Below are 12,593 nucleotides of genomic sequence, written 5' to 3'. Positions count from 1 at the left end.
AGAGCCATATCCCCCACCCTTTTTTATTTTTTATTTTGAGACTGAGTCTTATAAGTTGCTTAGGGCCTCGTTAAGTTGCTGAGACTGGCCTTGAACTTATGATCCTTCTACCTCAGCCTCCTGAACTGCCGAGATTACAGGTGTGCTCCACCACACCTGGCTATATTTTTGTTTATAATGTATATATAACATTTATATGTGTATAATATATATATTTCACATGAACAAATATATAATGTATGTAAATACTTATACAAATATATATAATATGTAGTAAGTAAAGAGCTACACCAGATTAGAACTACAGTTGTATTTTCCTTCACTGAGGATAGTTGTTACCCTGAGGCCATTTCTCAGAGGGAAAATGAGAGTGAGTTAAAATCCTCCAAGGAAGTAAGACATAATACATGGACTAAGTGTCACTATCCATCTTATTCAGTATTTTCTTCTGGTGCTGGTAAACTTTTGAGGAAAGCAGAGTATTGATATGTAGCAATAAAGTAGCCTCCTTCTTTACTGTTCCTTTAGCCTTTTTTATTTTTGTACCTAACACTTCTATAAGAAATTATTTTATATATATTTTTTTACATGTCTATTATCTGCCTTCTGTATTAAAAAAGCAAGTTTTATAAAGGAAAAATCTATTTTAAGCCTGTCTTATAATTGTTAGCTACCTTCAAGATTCTAGACACATGGTATATTGCTTAATCTTTGACATTTGTTTTTTTGTTTGAATTTGTTTGTGATCTGTCTGGGGTTTTTTTGTTTGTTTGTTTTTTTGTATTTGATCATTCATGAATGTATCTAAACCTTTCTTGAAATGCAGAATGCACACTATTTTTTGGGTGGGGGGATGATTGGGGATTGAACTCAGGGTCATTCAACTACTGAGCCACATCCCTAGCCCAATTTTGTATTTTATTTAGAGATAGGGTCTCACTGAGTTGCTTAGCGCCTTGCTATTGCTGAGGCTGGCTTTGAACTCTCAATCCTCCTGCCTTAGCCTCCCAAGCTGTTGGGATTACAGGTGTGTTCCACTGCATTCCAGAATGCACGCTATTGTCAAATGATTTGTCAGATGACTCTGTATGGCTTATTTAAGTATATCTAAGATTACTTTTTTTGGTGGATTTAGTCAGTGTGAGATTTAGTGTGCATTTAAATTTCATCCTTCATGATAGACTCAGTAGAGACAAGAATCTCAGAAGCAGCAAAGCAATGTGACTTGGCAACTGAGAAGAGAACACTTAATCCACAGTTATAGGTAGAAAGCAAGGCTGATTTATTCATTAGATATAGTAGGTGCAGTGACTAGAAGCCCACAAAAATGTTTTTGATTCTTTTTAAATTAGAAGAAAAAGGTGAATAATCTGGCTTGGATTATACATTTTAATACCAATGTAGTCATAAAACACATATTTTTTAAAAAACTTTTCTTTTAATGGAGGAAGGGGTCCACAAAAGGAAGAGTGCCCAGGTCCTGTAAAAGTTATAATGTGGCCTTGACACAGGATCTTGTGAAAAGTAGTTATTGGCTGTTTGAAGCACTAATCCCTGACATTGGTTTCTCTCTTAAGGTCTATGCATCTCCCCAACACTTCTCTAGACCTCAATCACCATGATCATTGATGCGTTATATCTGTGTTTTATATCACATTTGTGCCTTTTATAAAATAGAAACAATTGTGTTTCTTGTGCTGAGTAAATTCCTGATTTTTTTTTTTTTAAAGCTTTTTATTTTCTGTCTTCTCAGGGGCAGGAAAAAGTTTGATTAATTTCTGTATCTCTGTGCTTAGCCTAACCTTCACTTTAGAATATGAGTAACTAAACTGGGAATAAGTAAATGAATACATGTATCAAACCTCTTAGATAGCCTCAGAGGTCCTTTTCTGGAAGAAGAGTATTATAAACAGTTTTCCACCTATCTTTTAGTTTTTCTGAGTGTCTTCAGCAAAATTTAGAGAGCTACTGGGATAGTAAAGAAGATGTGAAAAATAAGGGTGATCATCTGACTTAGAGAGTTAAAAGCCAATATAAAGAATCAGGCACAGAGAGGAAAGAATATTCTTTTTTTTTTATGAAATATATTATTTATTTATTTACTTACTTATTTTTAAGAGAGAGGGAGAGAGAGAGAGAATTTTAATATTTATTTTTTTAGTATTTGGCAGACACACATCTTTGTCTGTATGTGGTGCTAAGGATCGAACCTGGGCCGCACGCTTGCCAGGCGAGCGCGCTACCACTTGAGCCACATCCCTTAACAAATCATGCCAAGACAATTGGATAGCTATATATAGAAGAATGATGTTGAATCTCTGTTTCACACTATATAGAAAAATTAACTAAAAATGAACCAACAAGCTAAATGGAAGAACTAAACCTATGAAACTCTTAGAAGAAAACATAGATGTAATCTTCATGACCAGATTAGGTGGTAGTTTCTTAGATATATCAAAATTATAAGCAACAAAAGAAAAAATGTAAATTGGACTTTATCAAGATTAAAAACTTCTGCTGGGGCTGGGGTTGTGTCTCAGTGGTAGAGCACTCATGTGGCATGCATGAGGCACTGGGTTGGATCCTCAGCACCACATAAATGTAAAATAAAGATATTGTGTCCACCTAAAACTAAAAAATAAATATTAAAAAAACCTTTTGTGCTACAAAAGACATTAAAAAAGTGAAAAGATAACCTACATAATGGGAGAAAATATTTTCAAGTTGTCTATCAGATAAGGGATTTGTATCTAGAGCATAAAAATAACTTAAAATTCAACAGTAAAAAGATTATTGAAGGAAAACCAAAACCTGAATAGGCTTTTCTTCAAAGAAGACATACAGTGACCAATAAACATGAAAAGATGCTGAAGAGAAGCTACGGGTGTAGCTCAGTGGTAGAGCCATTGCCTAGCAAAACAGGTTTCATCCTCAGCACTGCAAAAAATAAAAAATTATAAAGTTGAAAAGATTCTCCACATCATTAGCCATTTGGGATGAAAAATCAAAATCACCTTGAGATATTATGTCACACCCATTTGGATGCCTTAATCAAAAAGAGTACAAATGGATTTGGGATTGTAGTTCACGTGTAGAGTGCTTGCCTAGGAGTGCGAGACACTCGGTTTGATCCTCATCACCATATAAAAATAAATAAATAAAAAGTATTGTACCCATCTATAACTAAAAAAAATTTAAAAAAATTTTATAATAACTGACATATAATTAAAATTTTTTGTTGTAAATGGACACAATACTTTTATTTGTTTATTTTATTTGTTTATTTTTATGTGGTGCCGGGGATCAAACCTAGTGCCTCATGCATGCTAGGCAAGCACTCTACCACTGAGCCACAATGCCAGCTCCTTTTTGAAATTTTTTTAAAAGTACAAATATTATCAAGGATGTGGAGAAATTGGAACTCACTGTTGGTGAGACTGTAAAATGGCACAGCTGTGATGGAAAACAGTTTTGACAGTTACTCAAAAGATTAAGCATGGAGTTATCATCATATTACCCAGCAATTCTACTCCTAGGTATATACTCAAGAGGAAATAAACATGTGTTCACACAAAAGTGTACTGAAAATGTTCATAGCAATATTACTTATAATAGCCCCAAAGTTGATATATTCCCAATATCTATCAACTAATGAATAGATAAGCAAAATACAGTATATATCCACAATGGAATATTGTTTGGCAATAAAAAGGAGTGACCCAGAACTTGAAGTTGTAGCTCAGTGTAGAGTATTTGCCTACACTGGGTGAGGCACTGGGTTCAAGCCTAAGCACCATATAGAAATAAATAAATAAAAGGTAAAATAAAGGTATTGTGTCCATCTACAACTAAAATATATATAAATTTTTAAAAAGGAAGTGAAGTACAATATATGCTACAAAATGGATCAGTCTTGGAAAAATTATGCCAGGCCACACAAAGTGGCAGGTGCTTGTAATCCCAGTGGCTGAGGGGCTGAGCAGGAGGTTAAAACCAGCCTCAGCAAAAGCAAGATGCTAAGCAACTCAGAGCCTGTCTCTTAAAAAAATACAAAATAGGACTGGGGATGTGGTTCAGTAGTCAAGTGTCCCTGAGTTCAATCCCCAGTGTCCCCCCACCAAAAAAAATAATGCCAAGTGAAAGAAAGCCAGCCACAAAAGACCATTATATATTCCCATTTATATAAATTGCATATATATATAGAAAGTAAGTTAGTGGTTACCTAGGGCTGGGGGTGAGGGGAGAATGGATAATGACTTCTAACTAGTATGTGGTTTCTTTTGGGGGGTAATTGTGGCATAATTCTGTGAATATACTAAAAGACCTTAGTATACTTTATTTTTTTAATTTTTATTTAAAAAAATTTTTTTAGATGTTGATGAACCTTTATTTTATTCATTTATTTATATGCAGTGCTAAGGATCGAACCCAGTGCCTCACACATGCTAGGCAGGCACTCTACCACTGAGCCACAACCTTAGCCCCCTAGTATACTTTAAATGGGTAAATTTTATGGTAGGTGAATTAGATCTCAGTAAAATTGTTATTACCAAAAAGAGAATCAGGCCAGGTGCAGTGATGCACACCTGTAATCCCAACAGTTCAGAAGGCTGAGGCAGGAGGATCATAAGTTCAAAGCCAGCCTCAGCAACTTAGCAAGGCCCTAAGCAACTTATTGAGACCCTATCTCAAATAAATAATAAATAAGTAAACAAACAAATAAATAAATAGAATCAGGTGTACAGATGCAAAAGGCTATAGGTGCAATTTATGAATGTGAGTGCTGGGATGTAGTAGTAATGCTTTTTAAACTTTTAACATATTTATGAATTACTTCAATATCTTATTAAAATAAAGATTCTGTCTCAGATTCTTGGATGGAGTCTGAGATTTTTTATTTTATAACAAGCTTCCACAGTGTTGTTGCTATTGGCTGTGGACCACAGATAGCAAGGTGGTATAGGATGTTGTGTTTTAAATGAATGAGATCAAAGAACCTTCCAGAAGCCAGGAGGAATAGATCAAAGTTTTGCAGGAAGGCAGAAAAGGGCTTAAGGAACAAAGTAACCAGCCTATGTAAAGATGCAGAGATCACAGACTATTTTTGTAGAGGACAGGAAAACTAAAATTGTAGGGTACAGTGGTGAGTCACTAATCATTTGCACCTTAGAAGATATAGCTGCCAACTTCTGACCATTTTTTATCTTTGCAAAATTTTCTCTTGCCCTCTGCCTGGCATTTTTGGTTTAACTTCTTTCAAATCTAGGCTTATGTAGATTGATATGACTAGGGGCTAGAAGTGAAATCCTAGAAGTGATTGATTAGCAATAAAACATTCTATGTATAGGTCATAGTGTTGATTATGGACCCATCAATCAGTACTCTTGACCTGAGAACCTACCCAATTAGCTACTGAGTTCTAGACAAGGTGCTTTCAGACTGAGTTTAGTGCTTGGCCCCAAATGAATAAACTCCTTAATGAGAGAGAAAATAAAGATGTCTTTGCAGATGGTACAGGTTAATTATAGCTATAGTTAACTGCTTTCCTTGTTTTTCCACTTGAGTCAGAAGACTGGTTTGGGTGTAATTTAAAACCTTTTTGTTCTGGAGGCAAAATTAAAGCCAGATCATATATTACTCTTAACTTTACTACTTCATGAAGTGCTAATGATCCTCGAGTCCCAAGTATTACTATTCTGTGCTTTACCAACATTCAGTTCCCTGCCTCTTCTAGTAATTTGTAAAAAATGCACACTGTCCTAAGAGGAAAGGCAGGGAAATCACTTGGTCACCTTGAATGTATTTTCCTCACAGCCTTCTGATGAAGTCAGAAGTCCTATTTTGTTTTCCAGGTGGAAAAACTGAGGCATAGACAGTAATTTGCTAAGTCTACTCTTTGACAGAGACGTACCTCCATGCCTGGCCCAGTTTTCTGGATCTTATAGTTTTGCCTTCAATGGACATGTCTTGAGAATTTAAACATGTGCTTGTTTTGTCACATAGTTTTTAACATCATTTTTCTGACTGCTCTAATGTTGGATGAATACTCCTTTCTCAGATGATTATTAGTTACTACCTTCCACCCTCAAATTGGTAATTGAAACCAAGATACTGTACTACTGAGCTACATCACCAGCCCCACTTATTTGTTTGCTCTTTTGGGGGTTGAACCCAGGGCCTTGTGCACGGTAGGGAAGGGCCTTACCACTTAGCTATTCCTCAGCCACCCTTATTTATTTTTTATTTTGAGATAGCTAAATTTTTAGTTTTGCTAAATTGCTAAGTCTGGCCTTGAAATTGTGATCTTCTTGCCTCAGCCTCCTGAGTCACTGGGATTACAGGTGTGGGCCACCTTGCCCAGCTAATTTATTTTTTAAGTGTTTGTTTACTCACCAATTTAAAGCATCTCCAGGTGGTATATTGATTTATTAGCATACTTGCATACTTTATCATAAATAATTTCGTTCAGTTCTACCAAGTATTCATTGAATGCTTAATATATGCTTAGCTATGTGCTGTTCTCCTTGGTAGACACAGACATGGTGTAAAGTGTGTTTTGGCTCTGAGGCAGCTTCTGCATTTATATGCTGGGTACAAGTTAGACATAAACAGGGCCAGGGCCAGGATGAGGCAGTCAAGGTGCTGGGTACAAACTTGAAGCAGTCACTTAAGGTCATAAAGTGTAGTGGTAGTAACTGGAGTGGAAGCTTTCTTAAATTATGAGCCCTAGATTCCTTGCTTGACCCAGGTTGGTCCTAGACTTAAGTGGCAGTTAGGTCATTTAGAAAGCATATCTAAGATAATATAAGGATATGAATGTGTGTTAGAGAACAGTGTGCATAATAATCTAATGTGCATAATAATCATCTGGAGATTTTATTAAAAGGTACCTTCTGATTTAGTAAGTTTAGAGTGGTACCTGAGTTTGTGCACTCAGATGATCTGAGTTCATGAGCTACATTTTGAGTAAAAAAGAAAATTCACTGATAGGAAAAAGCAGAGGACTGAATTCACTATGCTACAGAATCGAAACTTTTCTAGGAAAGGTGAAATCCAAGCTAGGTTCTCAAAGGATAACTTGGATTTGAATAGGAAAAAATGTAGCAGAAAGGCGTTCCAAGCAGAAGGAGGAGTATACAAAGGCCCAGAGACAGTATATGAGTCTCATAAGTAGATGAAACTTGTGCATTGATTTTTTTTTTCAAAGTTTGATTTTTCATTGTCTGCAGGTACCTCCCAGCAGAGCTTTTCCATATTTTGTATCCATTTGTCCCCTTTCATAGTATTTGACCTCTGTCTTTTTAGATGAAGGCCTGAGTTAAGGTACCAAGTAAATTCTGTGAGGCAATATGTGAAGTAGAAAAAGGAAGGAGGGTGGTTGACTTTATTATACCCACATTGGTTCAGCAAAACCTTGGGATTATTTATTTTTTTTCCTTAGCTGGGACATGAAGAAGCCAGAAAGCATTCCTTAAATAGTGATGGGCATTCCCAGTACACAGGCTTAAAGGATGGCTGGTAAACTTATGTGTTGACTTGAGTTGGTAGTAGAATGGAGTTCTGTTTTATCTCAAATATTTTGCTTTCTTTTGGTACTGGGGATTGAACTTGGGTGCTTAACCGCTAAGCTACATCCCCAGGCTTTATTTATAATTTATTTAAAGAAGGGAGACAGCGGTCACAATGGATTGCTCAGGGCTTTACTAAATTGCTGAGACTGGCTTTGAACTTGCTTTTGTATAGCTACAAGTAGAAGACTTGAGCCCTGAACTCAAAACTAGTGCCATGTTTTTTTGTTTTTATGTTTTTTTTTTTTTTTTTTTTTGTGGTGGTGGTGGTTGGGGGGAGGTACTGGAGATTAAATCCAAGGGCACTTAACCATGGGGCCACATCCCCAGCCATTTTTATTTTTTATATATGAGACAGGGTCTCACTAATTTGCTTTGTGCCTCGCTGAGTTGCTGAGGCTAGCTTTGAACTCATGATCCTCCTGCCTTATCCTCCCAAACTGCTAGGATTACAGGTATACACCACTGCACCCAGCTATTGCCACGATTTTTGATGGGGATGATTTTTCTCCCCTAGGGAACATTTAATAATGTCTATAGACTGTTCTACTTATTGCACCTGGGGTGATGGTACTGGCAATGTATAGAACCTCTCCCCCAATAAAGAGTTAACCACTCTGAAATATCAGTAGTGACAAGTTTGAGGAAAACTTGCTTTCAAAAGACAAGACCCCAGAGAGAACCTGAACTTGGAGCTTAACCATACCAGTAGTTAATGTAGGGCAGGGACTAGAGCTCATTTTACCGTTTTCTAATGTTCTGCCTGCAACCATGGTGCCATTTAGAACCATATGGCATTATATGACAGAATATTTTATGTAGTTTCATCTCTCACTAATTCTGACTTGCATTTTTTTCCCTAGTCATACTCAATTATTAGTGTACTATACAATTTTATTCTTTCATGTCTATGTTATTTCTTTGGATGCAATATATTTCTCTCATTTCTTTAGATATTTCACATGTTTTCTAAGAAGCCTTCCCTAATCTATAATGCCCTAGATTGAGTTAAAAGCCACTTCTTCATTCTTCTATAGCTAGTCTTTATCATATCATAAAGAAATTTTCTGTTTATGTATGTCTTCCTCATTAGGCTTGAGTGTTTGGTAGTTAGGACTCTTTCGGGCTCTTTCGGACTCTTTCGGACTCTTTCAGTCTTCTGCCCTCATTGCGTACAGAATATGTATGCATGCATCATACATTCAGTCAAGGATATAAGCCAAACTACAGTAAGAAAAGGGAGAAATCAGTGTGAAATAGTTTGGGGAAAAGCTTAATAGAGAATGTGAGGCATGGAATTTTCCTTAGTACCTTGAAGGCATTGATGAGTGCATGATCATCTTATATTAGGCAGGGATAATACTAAGACAATAATGGGTTTTTCTGGTGATGTCTTTCTACAGGTTGATATGTCAGACCTCTCCCCTGAGGAGCAATGGAGGTAAGTGTCGCATTGTGGGCTCCATGATTTGGTAACTGAAAGTTAATCCAACTAATAGAGTTATATGACTACAACTGTGGGAGGCAGTGGCTCAAGACTGGCAAGACAGGTCTTTTGGGATCTTTCCAAGTATCTGGATCATTTCTGGGTAGCTCCTTCAGTCCTAGAGAGTAAGTGGATAATTGCACCAAACCCTCCATCTGAATTTGAATTCCATTTCCACTATGTGATCTTGCACAAGTTGCTTACCTTCTCACTGCCTAAGTTTGCCCCATTTGTAAAATGAGGATCCTAACAGTACTATCCTTTATAGAGTTGTGAGGATTAATATATGTGAAATTCTTAGAATAGTGTCTGGCATTTGGTGAGCTTCCAGTAAGTGTTATTTGTTTTGAAGATGATTATCATCATTAACATCATCATCATTATCCATGATACCTGATGGAGAGCTCTGGTTGAGAAAATGGGAGTTATGTTTTCTCATTTTAGCTCTGCTACTAAGTTGCATTGGAACCAGAATGAGTCAAAAAATATCTTATTTTTATGATTTGTTGTTATTAAAGGAGTGTCAGGGTGCTGACCCCACAGATTTCACAGGACTGCTGACCAGTGAGCTGAAATCAACCAAGTAAAGTTTATACTGAGAAAAAAAATCCCTTAATTTAGATTAAAATTATTATTTTTAAAAAAATATTTTTTAGTTGTTGATAGACCTTTATTTATCTGTATGTGGTGCTGAGAATCCAACCCAGTGCGTCACACATGCTAGGCAAATGCTCTACCATTGAGCCCCAACCCCTAGATTAAAATTATTGATTATAAAAAGTATAGAATAGCAAAGGTACCAACTCATATGAGAAACCCAGCATGAGTTTGAGGTGACTTTAGGCTCAATATGCACCAATTTTGAACCATAGCTAACAAAATACTTTTAATAATTTGGAAGATGTTCATAGAAATGTGCTATCTCCCTTAAGGAAGGTGACAGTGCCACTGTGCTCTGCTTTGCAGGACACAAATGTTTTGTTCTAAGCAGTGCTTATTAAGAAGATCTTTAACTGGATCATGTCTAGAGGAAGGCAACCAGGATTAATAGTCTTCACGTCCTGTTACATGAATAGTGGCTGAAAGATCTAGAACTATTAGCCTAAAAGGGCACAGGAAAATTGAGGTAATAACAGGAGAGGCTTTTGTTGTTTAAATGAAAACATAATAAATCTTTAAAGGGTGGTTGTTGGAAAAGAGGAGTAGTATGTTCTTTGTTTTCCATGATATAGAATTAGACCCAATGTGTTTAAGCTGTAGGAAGGTAGATTTTTTTTGTCTCAATTTTAGAAATATCTTTAATAATCAAGATATATTGAGAAATATTAAGTTTTCTGTCACTGAAGTACTGGAATTTTATTCATTCATGAAAAAATATGAATACATACAAAGTGCCAGACCCTGCTAATTCTAGAGTAGATTAAATATTTAAAAAATTTTTCTTTTTTTAATTGTAGATGAACACAATATCTTTATTTATTTATTTTTATGTGGTGCTAAGGATCAAACCCAGTGCCTCACGCATGCTACACAAGTGCTCTACCACTGAGCCACACACCCAGCCCTAGAATTGTTCTCAATCAATGGAAGTATCCAAGCAAAGGTTGCAAAAATTATTTTTGCATTGTGCATGACTTTTCTGATCTTTTCTACATCCTTTCTTTGATTTCATGTTATATACATCCATTTACTTGTGTTTTGTCTGAGAACAAGAAATTCATTGCTTGCTATCTTTATAACTCCACACAGCACTTAGGCTTTTTTTGTTTGTTTGTTTTAAGTATTTTCTACCCTCTTAGCTTAGCCTAGCCTTACAACAGCTCTTTGAGGCAGGCAGAAAAGATTTGGACTCCTTTTGACAGATGAAGAAATTGTGGTGGAAAGATGTAATGTTTCTTAGCCAAGGCCACATGGGTGAGTCTGAACCTAAGTTTCTGACTCCCAGTCCTATTCTTTTTCTGATAGATTCTTCCACCCAGGGTAGAATCATGTTAGATGAACCCTTAGGTGCTAAGGCTGGCTAATTGACATTTGGCTGCCTACTCTGTCCACCACGTTTCCACCCCACTAACATTTTAAACATAGAATTTTGAAAGAACTACATGATGAATGCCACTCTAACCACCACCTTAAAAAGTTAACTTTTTGCTGTATTTGCTGTATCATTTATCTACCCATAATTTATCCCACTGGATTCTTCTTCTTGTTAGTCTTTCACTGCCCTTAGGCATTCCATGAAGACATCATCTATATTGTCCTTTTCCCTCTCTCCCTAATACCTTGGTATAAGGGAAATTTATATAAAATCTCCTGATTGTACGCTACATTTGGATTCCATTTTCTCTCTTAATTCCTCCCTCATTCCTCTGCCTTGATTGATTCTGACCCAGAGTGGTAGGAGTAACTATTCTTAGAGGAAGTTTTTGCCAGTATTGACCAAGGGAATTACTTGCTACTAGTCCTCAAGACCAGAGAATGCCAACCTTAGAATAATAAAAAGTTTCCAACTATACTGTTTCTTGAGCCCTTGAGGAAGCAATTTACTTATGGATACTAATGTTATGCAGTCACTGTTGGATGAGTATAAAGTTAAAGCAGTCCAGATTTTCTAGGCTTTAACTTGTCTTAAGAGTTCTTGCCCTGGCAAAAAATTAAAAATAAAATAAAAAAGGTTGGATGAATAAAGCAAGACTTTAACCTTAGAATCAGCACATATTTGCAATGTTACTCCTTTATTGGTGTCATAAATATCATCAACTAAGAATATGAGACTTCATGGCTATAAACTCTGGGTTACTTTCTTCTGACATGTCAGAATAGAACTGAAATGGACAGTGACACAGGCTTTTCTGAGATCTCCTTCCTACTATAAGAAAGTTGTCAGCTGTTTCTATCTTGAGGGGCAGGCAACAGACTACCCACGTCTAATCTCAACAGCTGAGCTTTGTTGTGGGGCCCATAGAACTTCTATTCTATTCTCTAATGTCTGTCATCTAGGATGTATGTCCTTTTAGCCCCTAATTTGCATGGATTCCTTCACTTGCAAGTCACAGGAGCGTGTTCTGAACTATGGGCTGGTAGAATATCCCTAGGAAACACTGCTTCTTTACCTCCACATAATCCCTGACTTGGCTCACCCCATCTGTTTGGCTTTCAGGGTTGAGCACGCACGCATGCATGCCAAGCATCGTGGCCACGAAGCCATGCACGCTGAAATGGTCCTCATCCTCATCGCTACCTTGGTGGTGGCCCAGCTGCTCCTGGTGCAGTGGAAACAGAGGCACCCCCGCTCCTACAATGTAAGCCACTTTGCCTCTCACTTCTTTGTCAATCATCAATAGACCCTTCCTAAGTATCCCATAGCCCAGCCTAACTCAGGCAGAGAAAAACAGTAACAGTGAACTTTATATATGAAATGGTGAATAGTTTATGGGATATATGCATGTGTACATATGTGTGTCTCTCTAAAAGGCAAGTGATTCAGTGGATGAAAACAAAGATAGAACATGAGACTACTTTCACTGCTAGAAAAGGTAGCT

At 36.8% G+C, this 12,593-nt stretch overlaps 1 protein-coding gene across 2 annotated transcripts in view; it reads left to right on the top strand.

Annotated features, from left to right (window-relative positions):
* Positions 1–12,593, top strand: part of Rnf121 (ring finger protein 121) — a 60,725-nt gene that overhangs the window by 13,621 nt on the left and 34,511 nt on the right. The window contains exons 2-3 of one of the 2 annotated variants that reach the window (XM_076846723.2): positions 8,972–9,009; positions 12,212–12,353. In XM_076846723.2, coding sequence (XP_076702838.2) covers positions 8,972–9,009; positions 12,212–12,353 — 180 coding nt within the window. Of the gene's footprint in view, positions 1–8,971; positions 9,010–12,211; positions 12,354–12,593 lie in introns of those variants that run through there. The other variant, XM_076846724.2, reaches the window with a different exon arrangement.

Source organism: Callospermophilus lateralis, chromosome 2, assembly GCF_048772815.1.
Source record: "Callospermophilus lateralis isolate mCalLat2 chromosome 2, mCalLat2.hap1, whole genome shotgun sequence".
NCBI classification, from domain to species: domain Eukaryota; kingdom Metazoa; phylum Chordata; class Mammalia; order Rodentia; family Sciuridae; genus Callospermophilus; species Callospermophilus lateralis.
This window is presented reverse-complemented; position numbering and strand designations above follow the sequence as displayed.